Below are 21,116 nucleotides of genomic sequence, written 5' to 3' on the forward strand. Positions count from 1 at the left end.
AAAATATGTAATGTGAGCCTCTGTTATTAGACAACTGGGTTTGACATCTTTGGTTGCATTCCAAAGAATGTTAGGTTCTGGGACTGCCAGACTGGGTCAGGTGACCACTAGTATTAACTTGAAACGAACCCAAATGGATTTACCCCGAACAAAAGTTAACCCTCTCTGAGCTGCTCTTAAGGTATGATGAAAGATGGGGAAATATCAGCAGAGGGTGAGGTAATTGTCATTTCAGCCATCTGCCCCATGAACATACCACTTACTATGCCCATCCATGATTTGAACAAAGTCATGCATACGTGGTACTCCCAACCACGGATCGAGTGACCTACCTTTCCCAGACCACTGAGGTTGTAGCGGAAGGTGACTGGTCAGTGTGTCCTAAGCTTATGCACAAGGACAAGACAGTTTCTTCTACAATGGAGGTACTTCTCAAGGCACAGAGAATGTTCTTTGCCGGCTGATTGTTCTGGATACTAACAACGGCAGCAAAAGTAGAACCAGTGGCTGTGACTTCCATTCATGAAACATACTCGCTCTTCAGTGTTCCAATGGAGGGACTGTTTGAAACAGTACATGGAATGAAACCTCCCTTAAGCACTTTCTCGTATTAAAAGTAGGAAAGTAATTTCATCAAGCAAGGCCTAGTTGTATTAATTGTTGAATAAACAAGTAATATTCTCCATAAACCATTTATTCATGTGAAAGTTTAAGACAGTGAGTGAAACACCTATAATTTTTCTTACAGATTTCTACCTTTCACGCCCTGTGAATAGAGACACAGAAAAAATATGTGCCACTTCAATTGATGCAATTATAAAATAAGAGTACCCTATCCCCGGGTCATCCCTTCAGTGAGCATAGCTGTACATTAATTGCATGATTGTCGCTCTACTCAGTGTGGAGTGCACTTGTGGGTTCCAGGTTATGGGGAAGCTACTTCAAAAAAGTGTCACGAAATTAGAAAACACTTGAAAGGTATTATTTATCATGAATATCATACAAAATCTTTATCAACAATCTACAACAAATGATGGTATCCCAAAATCAAAGCAGAATATTTGCGTTGGATTGCAGAGTACCTGGATGTTGATATGATTCAAAACAGCGCCCCTTTGTGGCCAGGGGACACTCCCGCTCGTTTTTCTGACCTCCGCTTTGCGCGTCGTGTACTTTAAACTATGCGTGGATATCGTCAAAATCTAGTACGAAATCGAGCGAACATTTGAAATATATCGTAATCATTACATAACTGTTCGAGAAAAAACAAATATATGTGCCATACGCCTGAGTAAAATATGTACAATGACAAATAAACCTGAAAAATATGAAATGTTTCTTGTCTTCCGCTTCTTGATATTCACCTCGGTCAAGATTACAGTCGTACAACGTCAGCTGTTCTCGATATGTGCACCAGACCCGCTAAACATGTCTATTTGAGGTGGAAATTCGGGGACGGAAAAGGAGACGGCGAGCACCATAGACCCTAGTTTCTGTAGAGTCTAATGCGAGCACACCTTGTATCTCTTCCGCTAATTTTGATTCGTAACAGGTAAAAGTGATAAGCATGGCGATGAACGATGTGGATATACCGTGGTGGCCCTGATCATATTTCTGAATATATCGTCAAATGCCATGAATTGCAAATGTTTAAATGTGACGTCAATGAAAATGTAAAATACAACATGTGATATGACATAAAGACAAGTGGCTGAAGTTACATACGAATGGTGGGCCTGGAGGAAAGTGTGGAATACCCGGAGGTGGCCAGGCCCAGGACATGTTCCCTGAATGCAATGAATGAAATGACATGAATCGTAAATGTAAACATGAAAAATGTAAAATGTAATACATGAAAGTATATACATGTATAAATTTGTAACTCCACTAAAACTGTCAAGTTGTTCGAGTTTCCCAACACCGTGAAAACGTTTTTATTAATTGATTAAAATATAAACGTTCCATAGCATCCATTAAGAAAGGAAAGTTTTGCGTCTAAATGCACAGTCCTGAGACCGAGGTTTTACACTCCGCCGCGGAGAGGGGAAGCCGAGGCGGACAACACGTAGCGAATTAAAAATATATACAGATCAGTTAAGGGAGTTCGTGCCTTGAAAATGAGTAGAATTTCAACCATACTCTTTCAAACAAGAATAAAAATAGGGGGTCACTGTGCAACTTTCGGTAAATAGAAAATTTACTCAATATATACAAATATTCGAAATTCAAATGGCCGTAATCCTTGTGTTATCTCTATGGGCAAAGGCAAAATTCCCGATTTTCACAATACTATTAAAGCCGGAGAAAACTTTATGTACCCCATCAGCATCAAAATTAGCCCCCACAAGCGGCAGGCCAAAACAATATTGAAAAAAATTGAGAGTCCGAGTACCTGTCCCCGAGCCGCAGTATACTTGGTGTAAAGACACATTGTCACCAACACACAGTGCAGTTGTACAATAATGGTAGAAACAAAATGTTGACGTGATCGTTTCGTATCGTGAGGTCGCTAATGTGATATAATAACCACCTCACAATAACATTTTGAAAATGGCAGACAAAGTGTCCAGGAGACTGATAGCTCTGACCGTAGAAGTCTTTTTTATCCCTTTTGGAAAGTCTGCTCTGCAACTTTCGATGACGTCGTTATTTTTGCTTACATTCTGATCTAGAGTATGATGAAACAGAAAGTATTTGCCTTTGAAAAAGACAACGCATTCCGTGACGTCGTCATTTTTGCTGTACATTCTAATCTGGAGTATGATGAAACAGAAAGTATTGGCCTTTGAAAAACACAACGCATTCGATGACGTCGTCATTTTTGCTGTACATTCTAATCTGGAGTATGTTGAGACAGAAAGTATTGGCCTTTGAAAAGCACAACGCATTGTTTGAATGTGCAATGTTATTTTGGACAAACGAATAGAACTTGGATAATAATTATGATATCCTGTGAAACAAATACTGCAGAAAGTGTCACCCCAAACGATACCCGTGCTCGAAAAGTTTCGCGACGTTTTATAGCGTGGTCATCACGTTGAAAGGCGATGCTGTACCATTCAGATGCAGCAGGTACTCCGAACAATTGATGGGTGTTGTCATGGCCGCTGTTGTGGCGGCGCTGCCTTCTGCAGCCCAGGACGGGAAGGTATGGAGATCGAACAATGCAACGCCGATGGTGTTTATGCTAATGTTCACGACTATTAGACACAGAATGTTCATGAAAAATCCACACTTGGCCTGGAAATGAAATAAGAAAAAATTACATCCTATTTGCGCACTATATTATTTTCTATCGCAAAGTTGTTAGTGTACACACGTGCTACTGTTTGTCAAGATTATAAAAATATAACAACATCCCAGGCGAAATAGTGTTATGAACTGAATGGAAACCACGATATTCAAATGTTTCAAATGGCTGAATATGATTGGGAGATTTTTTATACCTTACACCTCTTCCATACTCACTGGACAATCGTAAATATACAATATGCGCCGTCACCCAGTGGGCTTTAAAATGTATATGTATAAATAGACGACAACAACATTGTTTTCACGCTTCTCAGCGTTTAATTCTTCGTTTAATGAAACAAAATTAAAGGAGATGGGATGTCAGAACTGAGATTTGACATTTTGGCAGTGGATTTGAACCGTTTATGAGCTGGAGCACCATTCTGTGCTAAACAACTTGAGTGCGTTCCCTTGTGAGTTCTACAATGATGAAAAGGAAGGATGTTCTTCCTAAAACGAACTTACCATGTCTAAAATTGAGAGTGTGCCATACGCAAAGACAATAGCGTTCGGTGGTGTTGCTACTGGCAACATGAAAGCAAACGAGCACGCGACAGTTGCCGGGATCATGAAGTAGAACGGGTGGATTCCGAGGCTAGTACCCTACAAAGAAATGAACAAATGGTTGCAGACTGTATTTTTTTCAAACGTTGAAATATGTATTGATACCTAATAACGCCCCCTATACCTTGTGACTGATTGATACCGGTAAGCTTAGGTTGAGGGCGCACGCCCAGGTAATTCTTAAGGTTTTACTTCATTGTTCAATATTTTCTCGGATTACAAACTCCCCTAACGTCTGAAACATCTCTTTGTAGTTTGGACTAATCGAATAATTGTAAGCCAACAACAAGTGGCATACATTGTGAAAAAAGCCTGGAATTTTTGTTCGTCTATCGAATTCATTACCGTGTTCATTGAATCCAGGGGGCTGTAGGAATTGTAGTGTCATGACTGACACCATGTCTCCTTAATATGTCACAAAATAGGCAAATTTTGAAGTTGCCCGTTGAACGTGTAGGTAGAAGGCCATTCTGGAAATACGACACAAATGTTTGTCAAATCGACATCCTATGGGAAGAGAGCAGAAATCGGGTAAGGTAAAGCTGTAATTTGCCCACTCACCAACTGTCCCAGGATCGGCAGGAATATGGATGCTGTAGACGTGTTACTTGTGATCTCAGTGAAGAGTGCTATGATAACGGTGATGACAATAACCATGGCAACAGGAGGAATGACGGCAAGTCCAACAAATCTGTCACCAAGCCACGCCGATAAGCCAGACTCCTACAAGGAACGATGAAAGGCGAAGGAGGTCAGAATTAACTCGCCTGATCAAGGTACCTATTAAATGAGAATTGCTACGGCCGGCAGTTGGTACGTAATACTTTCAACGCAAAACGTTTTTGTTTTTTCTTTGAAAACATTCTTCAGTGAAAAGTGCAATACATACTGCATATAGAAATATAGTAAACGTAGGTTAGCAACACAGAGCGACAGGGAAAGATCCGTCATCACACCAGAGACAGGTCTGAACTTAAAGGTGTGTGCCTCGAAAGTAAAAGACTTCAACTTTCGCTCAAATTTTCCTCAAGGAATCTTTAAACCATTCACTTTCAGAATCAAGAATAAAATCAGGGGGGTCACCTTGCTAATTTTGGCACAAGAGAAACAAATCATCCAAGAATTGCCGATATTTGAAATTAAAATGGTCCCCATCCCTGTATAACTCTATTGAGAAAAATAAAATTTTCGATTTTAAAAAAACTAAGACTGTGAAAGTTTGTTTTACTCAAAGGGCTTCAAAATAAACCCCTACAAGTGACAGATCAGAAAAGAAATGAAAAAGTTTGAAAGTTAAAATATTTGCTCCCGAGCTATGGTAATGGAACTTCGGAATTTCGGCTGGAACCGTTTTACCTTGCATGCTTCCGCGAGAGCGAAACCTCCTCCCAGGAGAATGACGACATTCCACGGCAGTTTAGTGTTCACTGTGTGCCAGTCGAGCAAGGCTTCCTTCGGGCGTGGAATCGAATGATCTGTAATAAGGTACATATATAAAGGCAAAGACATAAGGTGAACATGTGTTTTATAATTTGATTGGTTAAAAGTTATTCGCGAAACCTTTGGTATGAGTTGTTATGCAGAAATGACTATTGAATGCCTTAGTTACGTCCATACAGTCATTTCAGTCAAGTTTCTTCAAGCTATGCAATCTTACGTAAATTGAAAATAAAAAAATTCTATTTTTCTCAGGTAACATAGGGATGGCGGCCATTTTTAATTTCAAATATCGGTAAATGTCTAGGTAATTTGTTTCTCTAGTGCCAATCTTTGCACGGTGACCCCTGATTTCTATTCTTTATTTGGTAAGAATATGGTTGGAAGTTTTAAAGAGGAAAGTTTGAGCAAAAGTTTAAGTCTTTCACTTTCGAGGCACATCCTACCTGAGACGAAATCAAGTAGACTTAAAGGAATATTACCGTATCTTCGGAGTCTTGCGACAATAAAATAATTGTACAACGGTTTCAGAAGAGGCAACACCAAATTAGTCCGTACTATTCTGAACAGAAGTCAGGAGATCATCATATATCGAGCCTTGTGTGTAGCAGATTATCATGATTGTTAAGAGTCGCCCGTACACGGTGGAGTGTTTTTTATATCATATTTTGGTGAGATTACTCAGGATTTTGAATTTAGGAATACCACTGCAAGTGGAATGCACTACCGTTTCTGGCTTTCAGGCATCCGAAGTTTGGTGGATACGCCGGGAAACAGAAGAGAAGCACCGAGATGAATACGCCAGCCGTAGAGTCTGTGACGTAGCTGAAAAAAGAAATTAGAAAATTTAAACGATAATTATCCAATGACATTACACATGCCATAGACTGCAATATGCGTCTCGATCTGTGTCTGTAACGTTGTACGAATTGACCGCCAGCAGGTAGTAATCAAACGATTTCCTTGAAGGACCGTGTTTAAAATAAATTACGTGTTATAGGGCTGCTCGGCGAAACAAGTGTGTGTCCTTTGTCATGTCTGTCCAAAGGTAGGGGCAAATCAGAAAAAAATAACAACAAGAGTTGTTCATTTTGTTTCTTCTTCGAACTGAGCATCACTCGATCATCATGATACGCCATGCTTTGCTCATTTGAAACACGTGAGTATTGGTTTATATAAGTTAGAAACATTGAGATAACAAACATCCCTAGATTGAAGTGAAACCACTCAAGTTGTATACCTGGTGACCTTAAACTTATTTTAGAAAGAATACCACCATTTGTTCAGAAATAATATATAACAAGGACGATTGTATTATTAAAATCGGGAAAGTGACCATTGCATCAGTCATATCTGTGCCTTTTTATTGGTATGAAGCATCTTGCCTGAATTATTTCATGAGGGGGTTTTGTTCGGGTATTCAGTGAATCTGTATGAAGTCAACCTTGACGATACTTACCCTTTTCGGAATGCAATCACCCAACCTGGAGCAAACTTTGGGTCTCTCGTCAGCCAGAGTAAAGCCAAAATGATGAAATGACACAGAACAGCGCCCTCTGCCCAACTGTTGACAAGAGTTTGATAAACAATCAGTGACAGTGTGCGATCGATCATAGCGGACCAAGCTACTCGAATCGGGGGACTTTGGACCTTATTGACGGAAGGGCTAAGCTGAATGAGCATTCACAAAATATACTCTCGCAGCTTGCAACGGACTTAACGCTTTGAGTGCACCTGGAAACCAGAAAATGTAACACAAAACCAAACAAACAAAATGGCATGCAAAGAAAGCTGAATTATTACACGCCACACGTGTCATGCTGTATACATGTCACTGAAGTTGTGCAACGACACGTAATCCCCGACACGCAACAACTTGAAAATCCCTATGAAACTCACAAGTACCAAAGCAAAGTTTCTCAAATATTTTGTGCGGAACACGAATGTAACTTTGAATCTTACTCTTTAACTTTACTTAAACGAGAACAAGCTGTTACATTTGTCGAATTTGTTCGCTATTTTAGTTCTGGGTGTCAACTACACTTTCTTGTCCTTCTTCCAAAACCATGTTGAAATACACAGTCTTCGGGTAGGCAGATCAGCCTGTACACTTGCAAACTGGGTAGTTATATAATTGTTGACGAGTGAATTCGGGTCCGGACTAGAATTTTAATGTAAACAATAAGTACAGTGCATTTGACACTTGATGCACGCCGTATTGGTAAGCTAAATAGTTGGTATTTTTCAACATGGTTTGGCGAGTAGAAAAAGAAGAAACCGAATTTGAGTATAGAAAAAGAATCTGTAATTGACATACAAAACAAAAATAGTGTTGGTAAGCTAAACAGTTGGTGTTTTTAATATGCTTTGGAGAGTAGAAAAAGAAGAACACGATCGAATTTGAGTTGAAAAAGAATTTGCAATTAACATACAAAAATAGTCAAAAATAATAAACATAGGGCCAAAGTCCCTGAAGCTACTACAGACATGGATACAAAATTAAGTATTTCCTGACTGTATGAAATTATCTCACTACGGTCATCCTAGGGACCTGTAAACCAAATATTAAAGCTGTCTGACTAGCGGTTTTGAAAAACAAGCGAACCAACAGTTGACAGAGCTTGCTGTGTTATGTAGAGAATAACCTTTTGTGACACATGTATTGATGAAGAAGGTGGATATTTGAGCTGGTTATCTTTTAATATCAGTATTTCATCCTATTAACCAAGCACATTTTAACTTTCAAATTAACATTGTAAGTAAGCTCTGTACGTAGTCAGAGAAAGCACACTGAAGAGACAAATGTTTGAAACGTAAGAAGTTCAAGGTCATCAAAAGCATTATAAGGAATCATGTGACACTTTCATTGCACTGTTTACACAGACTGCATAATTGCTATAAATAGCACATGAGGAATCTTACAGCCCAGCTTTACCATAAAAACCCTATCACTTTGACCACTCTTTTAATTGACCACTCTATTTTTTTCCTCAAAAAGTAATTTATTTTATCCTTACCCAGTCAACCATAAATGGAAATTAGAACTTTCTCTATCTCTATTTATTTGACCACCCTATCATGACAAACTATTAAGAGCAATGTCTTTTAGATAACATACAGGGCACAATAAATGACAGTTCAGAATATATTAAAGTTGGGATTCAGGAAAGTTGCCTTTACATGTTTTAATCCTCCAAGATGGTAAGCATTTCACTATGAACTGTTAAAAAAAGTTGACCTTTCTGATAATTCCACACTAAAATTATTTTGGCTTTGATGATTTCCTAATTAATTCAATTATTTAAAATCATATTAATTTTTTTTTCTGGGGAATTGATAGGGTTTATACAGTACAGTACAAGAATTACTTACAATGTAAGTCAAATTTGACCAAAAATGACAAAAAAATTCTTAAAAATACAGATTTGCATCTTCATCACAATTTGAACAAATCGTAAGTTGGGTTATCCCTAGGGACCTGTATACCAAATACCAAAGCTGTCTGACCAGCGGTTATGAAGAAGAAGATTTTTTACCAAAAAACACCTTTTTTGGCATTAATTTGCCTATTTTCAACAATATCAAAAAATTAAAAAAACAAAGTTTCTCAAAATCATATTTTTCATCAACACAACAAATATCAAATCAGTAAGTACTGCGGTTCTCAAGATATTTGAGTGGACGGACGCCTCACAAACGGACATACATACATACATACATACATACATACATACATACAGACTGACGACGGACGCCGGACGGATACCCATCCCAATAGCTTCTATAGACTATAGTCTATAGTAGCTAAAAAATCACTGTTTCTAAACTTCAATTACACCGATAGCCTCTTTTGCTTCTTAATTTTTTATTAGTGATTTTTTTGTTAGTAAGTACAGATAACTTAATAAATAGTTGTTTACCTCATGGGTCCCAACGCTTCGTATTGTTTTCTAATTACAGATTCAACGGGATCGACCCGTTTGCTTTTTTCCTTGTCCTTGCAGCACAAACAAAGGCAGTTTTCACGACAACACTGTGAGCACCTTCCACTACAACACAGTCGAAACCAACGTTTAATCGACGACCTGTAAAGTGAGGGACGGTCAGTGGCCTGGCTATCAGTCGAGATTTGAATAGCCGCCAAGCCGAGTCACTTGATTATGACAGGACGATAAGCGATGATCAAGCTTACTTGGCGTTTTGCAAATATAGTAGTTTCCGATCAATTTTGATTTTTTGGCGGCTTTCAGTACTACGGTGTTTCGCAACAATCATAAAGGGGGCTTTACAGTTTTCATGAAAGCAATCATCATTACCATTCTAATAAAAAGCAATCATTACCATTCTATTGCTTCTTGGTCAACTCGTATATGAAACGCAGACAAATCGATTTTTTTACAAAGAAATGACACATGTCAGATTGTGAAATCGTTTGATGTAATTTATAAAGCCTTCACGTGACATGCGTCCTCACAAACTAACCGGTGCTGTTACACTTTCGTGAACTTTCGAATCTCTGGATTTCTACTGATAGGGGCATGTACAATGTGTGTGACTCACCATAGGTCCAAGTACTGTAGCTGCAACCAGACCCACGCCAGAAATAGGCACACCAACATGCCAGGGAAGGCATAGATAAACCAAGAGCCAAAATCGATAACAGCGTCAGTTCCGTACAATCTGGAGGGGTGAGGGAGACGAGAAAAGGGGGAGAGTACAGATGGAAAATAACTCTTGTTACATACTAATATTGACTTGCAAACCCGGGCCTACCTAGACTTGGTTCAAGTCGGTGAATTTCTAAAAATAAAATCATTTGCAGTAGTTTCTCATGTGTCTCTCCTCTTTTTCATACAAACCTATTTGGAATTTGGCAGCCCAGGCCAGGTTTTCCCAGCGATTGAACGCTTTACCTTTGAGTCTGCGCAGTCGTGAGTTAGTTTCCGCCGGATTTTCCTGTATAGCGTTCACCCCACTCCCGCGTTTCACATTAAACAGAACACAAATCATCGCGTTTACCCCACTCAAACATTCACAAATCACAGACTTGAACCAAGTCTAGGGCCAACCCAGTAATTCACGCATTTTGTTGCACGGATCACTTGATGACTCTGTGATTATGTATTGTTAATTTCATCGGTGTTGACACATTGCGAATGGGTATTCAGTGTTTTCTATGTAGTCTCTTGGTATACACGCTAAGTCTGGACATGCGGTTTTTGAGCATGACTGACCCCGACTTCATACAGTAAATGGTAACCTTAATAGTCCTTTCATTTGACCATATCAAGGGTAGGGGACGATCTAACTTCACATTTTTTGTTCAAATAACAATTGAATACTGTATTCACGTTTCGACTTGTCCGCTGATGACGAGGTTTGGCCCTGTTCCCGTCAGTGTGGCCGTACCGCCGATATTGGCAGCATAAGCCACGCAGAGAGTTACTCCCTTTGACAGAGATCTGTCCTCGGGCGGCATGGATTTGTCAGTCAAGTCGATAAGGCTGGCGGCCTTCGTCTCCTCCTCTTTTTCCGGCTTAACTTCGCTGAAAACAACAACAAGTGCATGGCGTTAAACTTCCAAGAGGCAATCTAAACTGGTTGAATCAAAAGACACAGAATTAAGAAAAATTATTTTGTACCATGGTCTATCTATATAAAACGATAGATGGGCTGTGTTGGTATGCTGTGGACAAACAGTACATTCAAAGTAGGAATTTAAAGAAATTCAACGCATCTGTCTGCGCACGTTGATGCTCTAATGGCATGGACTCTGTGTAAAAACCCTATTTACAATCATTATTTTTTCTGTGTACAAGATACCCTTTTCTTTGCCGCTCTTCATACCCGTTAGGGTTGTCTACTAACCCGTCTATGGCATCGCCAAGTTCAATTTCGTCCAGATCAGCTTGTGTCTCAACATCCCTTTGTTCCAGTTGCCCATCCACGTAGACCCCGTTATCCCCCTTTCGTTGAAATCTGCCGCTGTTCCTCATCGACAACCTGCGATACTGCTCAAGGGGGTATAATGAGAGAACGAAGAGCAATCACCGCAACAACAGAACACACAAACATAGTAGGGATATTTTAATTATACACGTGTGTTAATTCGTTGTTTTTCCTTTTTTAAAAAAAGCTAGGGTCTTGTTTACAGAAACACATATATTTTTATTGGCGCTAACGAAAACTGAACGAAGATAGCCTAAGGACTTGTAAGTGGTATGTGCAGTGAGATGAGATGCCGTCTTAATGATGGCATGGAGGATGAGGAAAGTGTGGAGCCATACAACAAACAAACTGACAGCTGTTTTTTTCCCTCCCAAACGATACGGAGAAAACCGTTCAAGTCGAGCTCTGCGCCGATCACGGTTGAAATTTGCATTGGTACTGGTTACGCGCACATGAAACGCCGAATGTTTGAACAATTGACAGTTGTGACATCAAGCTGTCCGTATATAGCAGCCAAGTAATGCAAGTGGCAGCTAGCGTAGTGTGCATACTAACTTTGGAATGCGATTGGCCCAACTTAGTGTCGTTACCGATCGAACAAATGACCTGCGGGGTTAGATGAAACCATATTTTCGAAGGAAACTGCTTAAGACATGAAATTACGAAGACACGAGCAGACTTCGGTCCTTCATCGAGTACCAATTTTTCAGGGTATTTGCTGACTGACCCTTGAAGCACTAGCTTACAGGTGTTAACATACTGGACTATGTGTGACGTAAGCTTTCAATTTTAGATGTCAAAAGTGTGACAGGTTTCATTCAATGCAAGAACCACCTAATGCAAACAATGATAACCCTTGGCTCCTAGCACTTTCTCAGTACGCAGAAGTGACACAGCAGTTTTGGCAAACACTAGCACGGTTTTGTCCGGAGTTTTGTCGGAGAAAGTGTTTAAAAAACCCGCTCTATCAGTTGATTGCTTTACAGTCGATGTCTCACCTGCCGTTTCTTGTCCAATAGTTCGACGAGCACAGCGTGAGCGATGGGGATCATCATGGCCGTGGTGGCGGTGTTGCTCATCCACATTGACAGGAATGCAGTGGTTGTCATGAAACCGAACATCAACCTGGAACCAATGTGAAATTGACCATTACTTCAAATGTTCGTTATATTTATGAAAACAGTGGTTTCATAATAGATACCTACAGATAAAACGGCACAATTCACATTTATGTTCGGATAAATGCGCCTTAGGAACGAATTTCCGTACTTTTTAAGGTTTTTTCCTGTCTGATATTTGTACTGACTCGTTTTGAATGCACTTTTTACCCTCTTGTTTTTGTGAAATTCGAAAATTTTATTTCCCTCACAGACTTAACATATAACGGCAAGTTTGAATTCAAACATCGGTAAAGTTTAGGCAACTAGTTTCTCCAAATACAAATTTGACCCCTGAACTTGATGGTGTTAGAGAATGGTGTAAAATTTCCCAGTTGAAAGGTTGATCAAAAGTTCAAATCTTTGTGTTTCAAGGCGCACATTATTTCAGTATACAATTCTAGATTAGAAACTTTGTATGTTTGCATGATATTTACAAACATTTAAGGGAACAAAGTCATTTTGTTCAAGTTATTCGGCCCACAACGACATCCTTGGGGCTGTTTAAATGTACTTACTATAATTTTTAGTGCTGTGATGTCACAAAGCATGCATGCTCGTATATATACCTGTGAGAAGAAAGGGCCATTTACGTGGGGGAAACCTCCCCAAGCAAGTTTGTTTTGAACACGGCAATATGCTGCCACGTTCGAACTGAGGGCAGGCAATCACAGTAAATCATAGAATACGATTATCGACCAGTCCAACGCCTACGTGTGGGATTTTGTCGACGGGTCAAATCGACATCAATTTGGTTCTAGTGAAAACTCGGGCGAGGCTAAAACGAGGGACATGACAGGACTGCGATGGACAGTATTTCTATAAACAGAAAGGACGAGAACAGTAATTTCAGTCTAGAATAAGTGGTGGACAGAGTAACCTATCAAGGTGATTTACTGTCTTACACTGTGTTATCAGGTTATACTTACAAAATGAGTTGAACGCTAGCACTTACTACACAAGGCGGGGGTGAAGGACATATTTTCACCTCAAAATAGGGCGAAGGACAACGTTATTAGGGTAGAATATATCAAAGGACAGTATTTTCACAGCAAAATTGGGAGAAGGAAGTATCAATAGTGTTTATTATAACACGCCACATGCTCATTTCGTGTCGCGATTCGGCAGAATACGTCACGTGACGAGAAAATAGATACGTCTGGTCCCCACCGGATCGACAAAAGTGACGTCAGAGGGTATTTTTTTGAAAAGCTATTTCCCTAGGGAAATAGTTCTGACCAAATTTGGAAAAGTGTCCGGTCACGTGACCGTAGTGTCGTCTGCAGCTTTGCAACAACGGCGGGTGACTAGAACGTGATGTGCGTCTGGGATAGGTGACGACATATTCTCTAAAACAGATTTTCCGACATTTTCTAACATTCCAACGGCATAGGAACTTGAACAACTCATCGACGGAAAAGATTAAAGTGCAACTAAGGATGTCGCTAGGTATGCTTCGAATATTTTTTGAAAGAAAGTTGTACCACGTACAACCGAAACTGATGTCACGGTGGAAACATCGCCCATTAAACTTGTCACAATGGATTGTTGCGGTGCAAAATATCAAAACACATTAAAATCTATATAACAGTACAACATGAGCATGTGGTGTGTTATAAAACACCTATAGCCTGGTCTTTATTCGGGCCATAGCGCTCGTCTATTACCCCTCGTGGCCGTGTGTTATCAGAAACACATCGCTATACCCCTCGGCCTACGGCCTCGGGGAATAGCGATGTGTTTCTGGTAACACACGGTCCCTCGGGGTAATAGACGGGCGCTATAGCCCTCATGACCAGGCAATAGGTGTTTAATATAATGAAGGGCACTATTTTCACCACAGAAGAGGGTGAGGGTCAGTATTTTCACAACAGAATACGGTGAAGTACAGCGTTTTCACAGTACAGTTGGGTGAAGGGCAATGTTATTTGTGCAGAATATAGTGAGGGCCAGTATTTTCACAACAGAATACGGTGAAGTACAGCGTTTTCACAGTACAGTTGGGTGAAGGGCAATGTTATTTGTGCAGAATTTGTCGAAGGACAAAATTTTCGTAACGGAATAGGGTAATAATACTGCTCTACATCTTATCCTGCGCTGAAAATGTTGTCCTTTGCCTAATTACCAATCGAAAATACAATGTTTCATCCCTTCATTACATTAATTGGGCCTACTCTGTCCTTCGCCGTCCTTCTCTGTCCTTCCTTTTACTTTTTTTGTAAAAATTCAAACAGTCTAGAACCTCTCTGAAGTTTCTATGTACGCTACCCTCAAAAACTCCAAGTGTTTATTGGGGGGAGGGTACACCGAAACTTCGGAGTGGTTCTAGATTTAGACTCAAAATGAAAGCAATAATCCGCCGCCTCGGGGTGGCGCAATCCCAATCAACTGAATCAACTACCCTGTGAAAGATATAATAATGTGAAGTTGATTTTTACCATACTGGTCTGGAACCCACAGAGAGCAGAACTCGCAGAGCGATGCGCTTGTGCAGGTTCCATTTCTCCACGGCCGTGGCAACGATGAGACCTCCTACAAACAACATGTTGGTGTCCTTGAGATAGTTGGCACACACCGTCTTCATGTCCAGTACTCCAAGGGTTGGGAAGAGGACCATTGGAAGCAGTGCGGTCACGGCCAGTGGTATTACCTCTGTTATCCAGTACACCGCCATGATCAAGATTGCGTAGGCACATAGCGCTGCCTGTGTACATACAAAATGAAATTGTACAAAGTTAAGACAATGTAATATAAAGAACAAACCATGTATGTATGTATGTATGTATGTATGTATGTATGTATGTATGTATGTATGTATGTATGTATGTATGTATGTATGTATGTATGTATGTCTTTCTTATATAAGTACACGTAGTTACTTTTTACGTTCATATATGACCCGCTATTATTTCGAAGAAAGTTCTTTTCCTAGTCTTTGTTATGGCGCAACAAGCAGAGCTTGTCACGTTTTGGCTGCCTATGCTATTTTCGCGCCAATATGGGCGAAATTAAAGATTAACTACGTCTTTAACTCACGCCGCTTTCCCGCCGTGTGAGTAATATAGTTATGAAATTACCAACACCATGCCATGGCGAATGAAATGACCTTTGATATTCTAAATCTTCGTAAGATAAAACGTATTCATGTCAGTTATTAAATTCCTCTCGCAACTATGGGCAATCGGCCAATGATTTCCGTTGATCGTGCTAACCTTAGTATCATCTGAATTTAACCAGAAGGGAAAAATATGAACTTTGGTGTTTCTTCAGAAATTATTTTTTTGTTCATAATCATTAAGCGTGATAAAATTTCCCGTTCTTCAGTGTAACTTTCTTACGGACCGACATGCCTAACACCATTTTTCAGAGTAGTTTCAATGATTAATACTGCATGATAATTAATTACGAACGGAAGACATGAGTCAGGTGTTTTTGTAGAGTTTCAATTTTCAGTTGCATTGCCATTTCTTATATGTTTTAGGTCTAGCGTAGGCAGGGATAGGAGGTGGCGAGGGACCTATAGGAAGACAAATGAGGGATCATGCAGAGACGATAAAAGGGGTCTGTGATATTGCTCCTGTGTAGTGTGTCTGTATATGTGTGTCTGTATGAGTGTGTGCCCGTGTGGCTGCATCAGTATGTCTACGCCTGTGTGTGTGTACCTGTGTAGTATGTGTCTGTGTAAGTATGCGTATCTGTGCGTGTCTGTGTGTAACGGAGATGACTCACATGTGTGCCTGTGTGTGACTGTATTAGTGTGTCTATGTGAGTGTATAGGTCTCTGTATTTTTAGGCAGAATTTGGTAAGTTGTCGGCTTCGAAGTTCTGTTTCAATTTTGAATCCTTGCAAAGCGGGGAATATGCAACTTCCTAGCTGAGAAGTGGTCTTCTAAATCACGTGTTGCTCTTAACCCTGAAGGCTTGCCTTGGGTAAAATCAGGTTTGTTCGGGTGTACTTCTACCCGTTCCATGATTATAAAAAGATCTAAAGCCGAAAATATACATATGCTTATTCGCCCTATGTTTAGAACGCCATAGGGCGTTCTAAACATAGGGCGGAACAAACATGAAAAGTCACCTGCCATAGGACACCGCAGATGATGTACCAGACAGTCATCCCCGGGAGAGACTATCGATTTATGAAGCAAGTAAACTTGTACTTTAACAGCGTAGACGTGCCTACGTCAAGAAGAAGTTAAATTGATGCATTAGTTCACAGTCACTCGTAATCTATTCAGCTCTGGGACTATTCGCCCCATAGACGTGCGTACATAAGCGAGGTTTTTCTCGATTATGTACACACGTCTATGGGGCGAATAGTCCCAGAGCTGAATAGATCACGAGTGTGCATTAGTTTTTGACCTTGCCATCATAGAGCGTACATGAAAACGATGTCGGGTACGTTGTATTTATAGTCATCCTATATGGGACACCCCTAACTTGAATAGCACGCCAATTGACAAAGTAAGAGATCAGTTTATTTACTAACTGTCAGCTTGTCAATCTTACCGACTGCAATTTATTCGTAGCGGCTACGCGTCGTTCACCAAGGAGTGGCTGAGCCCTGAGACGAGGAAAGCTGATGACTCGCTCAAGATTAATTTAATTACATTTTGTTAAAACATGTCAACAATTATGATCATACAGACAAACAAACAAACAAACGAACGAACAAACAAATTTCTACAAAAAGTGGTCCAATAACACCACTGATATACTTCGATATTAGGGCTAATTCAACCTGAAGTTATCGCACCGGGTCGGCGAATTTCTTGTGTATTTATCTCGCAATATTTATGTCCCCTCGAGAACCCCCTCTCTATCAGTGAAAGAGTGATGTATTAGGTACATCTTGACCCGAAATTGTTCATGTCAAACTGGATTTCTCTTGTGCAAGCCGGGGACATCGCGACAATTAAACGAAATACGAAATCGCTGTTCTTTCGTCTGTTGTGACAGCGCTCTTTGTCTGGCAAGAAAGTGCAGGGGTGGAGAAAGTGCTTAGTTAGATCATGGTCCCTCTGTGGGTAGAAGGCAGTACAGGACTCCATCAAAAAGGATTGAATGTTCGGCAAACACACTGCTTTTTATGAGTTCTTGTGTGTGAACAACTAAACCCGAACAAAACACTTTCTACAGGAAGAGCAAAATCTCACCGTTGTAGTAGCTACATTGTCAATATGTACAAGGTAAAGACTGTTAGGCCGCGGCGTTAGCTCCAGACCTTGTTCAAACTGTACATACCGTTAAAACCGGCCGAAATGTCGTCCATGTTTTTCTAAAGACTACGCTGTTCCTTTTATTTCGAGTATTCTAGGAAATCATGTAAGTCCCTCCCTATACAACACCACAGACTCTAGAGAAATACTAAATCTTAGACGGGTCAATGTATGCTGTCGCATAAAGTACTGAGCTCCTCAGTGTAACTTTAAACAGCCTCTCGACTGAATCGAGCAAATTTGTATACCAATTGCAGCCCTGGAACGACGCATGTTGACTAGTCGACAGCAAAACGTGGTTTTGGGAGGGGGTGAGCAGAAGACAGAACTCTGTACAACACGCGGAGGAAAGGTGTTTTGGAACAACCTAAAGGAAAACACCTTTAAACATCCCATGTTTTGTTTGTGTTAAAGTATAACGCGCCTCGGGAACAGATATTCGGACTCTTAAACTTTTACAATATTTTCTGATATACCACTTGTGTGGGTTCATTTTGAAGCTCTTGATGTAAGAAAACTTTTCACCCGCTTAGTTTTTCGAAAAAGAATAAAAGAATAAAAAATAAAAAAATAAAAAAGGTGCATACCACCTTAAAGTTTAACCCGTGGGATAGCTGAAGATGTGAGAGGAGGAGAACGCCGTCCTTGACAGCAACGGTTCACTGAACCAAGGACAAAGAAAATCGTTCGTTCTCGTCTCTGGCTGAACCAAGGAGGTTCTCAAGAAGTCACAATAGAACGGGAAGAAATTTGACCCTTTTATTCCTAGTTGTTGTGACATCTAGCCGTAACCTGCCGTTGGTATATCCGAGATGTAATGAACACGTGACAAAGAGTCGCGGCCAACCTGCTTACCGCAATGAGATTTCAATAAAGAAATTTGAAAACTTTTCAAAAAGTTTTTTGTGGAGTGCTAAAATCTATTGCATATTAAATTAGTATTTTTGATATAAATGAAGTAGTACTTTTGTATGGCAGATTTTTATGTCATTTATTTTAATTTGCCAGGATTTCATTACTTTTCGGCATGCCATGTTCCTACTCCATGTTGTTTTGCCAAGGCCATGGAGGAACAACGGTCACGTGGGCCAGTCGTGCAAGTTAAAATAAGGGATGACATATAATCTATAAATATAATTTTCAATTTACGTCAGCCGGATAAATAGCTAGACAGAGCGTTTGCCGCTTTATGCCACCAAGATTCATCACGATATTTATTTCGAAATCATACCTTAATTTTAAAAATAGAAATAGGGTAATATTTCAATATGGAACAGATAGCATACAAGAAAAATCAGTCCACAAAAAACCTATTTTAAAATATCTTAATTAAGATCTTATCGCTGAAAATATGATGGCCGTGATTTGTCACGGATAAAGATATTTCATGGCAGATCACAGGTAGGTCAAAAATATTTTAGGCACACAGCCTGGCGTATACACAGATAACCAGAATGCACATACACACTGAAAAACAGTAGCTGTATCTTTTGGCTATTTTTTAAGAACTTTTGTTTTGTGGTTTCCCTACACTTTCTACATTGAATCCCTAAACTGTAATTTAATGCCAAGTATGTAGCATATCAACACAACCTATATGGGTTTAATCTACATTGTTATTGTTGAAAATTGTATTCAAGTCCGGACTAGAATTCATTTGTAAACAATAGACAATGAGCACTACACAGATGCAAGCTGTGATGACAAAAAGAATACTCGAAATTTCAGCATGACAAATGGATTAGGGTCAGACACGGTAGTTGATATACAGAAGCAGAATACTGAAAAACTTGCAAAAGTTACAGCTTACATGTCCCTTTTAACAATAAAAAGGCATTGTCCTTTATTCAAAACACTTTATGCTTTCAAAAAATCTAATAACAGGAAGTACACTGGTTTACCTTAGATTGGTCTTTTCATTCTTTCTTGGTCTATTGTTATAGTTTTATGAGCTAGTGGCTGAACGGCGAAATACGTATATAACATACGGAACGTAAATAAACAGGAAGACGGCAATGCCACACCTTGCAACAAGGCTATTTCAGTTCAAATGTACACAGCCATAGTGTCCTGGTATCCAACTGTGGACCAAGACTGAATTTCTACAACCGAAAGCGGAGCAAAACAATTCGCTATATAAGCGAAGGTTTTTGCGGCCATTGATATAGACGGAGACGTTCTCGTGCAATCGATTCTGCTGTATTATTTGTTCATGGCTGTGGATGTGGTATTACGCTCACTCAGGGTTACGTGATTAAATGCAAAACGTCTTTCGACTCGAACACAATACGGCCGGCTTATCGCATTCGCTCGCTTTAGTTCCTGACAAAGTGCCCCGACCATCACACGCTGTGAACGATACATGAACTGCCTGTGTGGAAAATGTGAGACTCTTTTAGCGAGTAGGTTTACGTATCATATGTACAATATGGATTATAGAAGCTATAAAGAAAACGTGCGACATGTATGCGACGCGGTGCACATAGCATCCACTTCGTCCTGCGCTCGAAAAATCGTCCACGATCCCCCTTCTTGCATATGAACGGTGAAAGCATTGTCCTTGTCAAGGCCCATGAAGCCACTATAAATGTACTTATATACTTTTTAAAGTTAGACCTGTGTCGGACAGTATGCGAGTCTTTTCATCAAAGAAGAACAACGCACAAGAGGATTGTTATGCGCAGACCTGAAGGGTGTTGCCTTTTATGCGCGGTGTTCAGAAAAAGTGAACCTTGGTGTTTGTTTGAGAGCGCTTCAAGATCTCTGAGTGTGTTAGTCAGGTGGTACACTTACTGGATCGGGCACCAGCACGGGTAGTGGACACAGCAGTATGGGCGTCAGTATCAAAACGAGTGTACTCCGAAACGCCCACAGCGTCCTCCAAAACTCCTTGCAGGACACCGGGACGCAGACGTAGCCAGCCATCTTGAACGAAAGTTTAAGAACAAGTTGTAGTGTCAGTGTTCGGACCTTTTAAGAGTTCCTTTCGTGCCCAAAGTGCGCATGTAAATATTGGCTGGACCGGTGCATATTAATCACAGGGGAGGTAGATCGTCCGAAGCGGCCTGCCAAAGCGCTGATGACAAAAGGTGAAGGATGGTCCCTAACACGGAAGCCCTAATTCATTGAATTTATTCCGATGTAAAGTCTAAATTAATTTTGTACGATTTATCGTTCAAAAAATTGACTGCGTTGGCCTACAAAGCAGCCTGAGAAAATGGGAAAAATGTTTGGTAATGACGAGAGTAGTGTTTGTTTACACGTCGACTGTGACGAAAGTGTACCAGACGCGCCGTCATAATTATTACCTATCCAGTACAATGACAGCTCAGCGTTACATTCAGTACAAACAGGAGCTTGCCAAGGTGGCGGGTGATTTATTAGAAGTACCCGACATGCCACGTCATTCGAAAAGAGACGGCAGCGATTTGTCGACACCTTCTTTTTTATAGTGCCTCGTCTGTTCAATACAGTTGTTGCCAGAAACTAGCTATCTACA

The 21,116-nt window shown here is 40.2% G+C and overlaps 1 protein-coding gene across 1 annotated transcript; it reads right to left on the minus strand.

Moving 5' to 3' along the window:
* Positions 1-676: 676 nt before the first annotated feature.
* LOC139131496 (Na(+)/citrate cotransporter-like) lies at positions 677-20,703 on the minus strand. The gene is made up of 13 exons (XM_070697580.1): positions 20,411-20,703; positions 14,837-15,102; positions 12,240-12,366; positions 11,161-11,303; positions 10,644-10,838; positions 9,853-9,972; positions 9,213-9,377; positions 6,752-6,856; positions 6,020-6,117; positions 5,212-5,330; positions 4,417-4,578; positions 3,757-3,894; positions 677-3,240 (listed from the first exon to the last, which is right to left on the minus strand). The coding sequence occupies exons 1-13, from the start codon at positions 20,540-20,542 to the stop codon at positions 3,019-3,021; spliced, it is 1,992 nt and encodes a 663-aa protein (XP_070553681.1). The 5' UTR covers positions 20,543-20,703; the 3' UTR covers positions 677-3,018.
* Positions 20,704-21,116: the final 413 nt, after the last annotated feature.

The sequence above is a fragment of the Ptychodera flava genome, chromosome 4, assembly GCF_041260155.1.
Source record: "Ptychodera flava strain L36383 chromosome 4, AS_Pfla_20210202, whole genome shotgun sequence".
NCBI lineage: Eukaryota > Metazoa > Hemichordata > Enteropneusta > Ptychoderidae > Ptychodera > Ptychodera flava.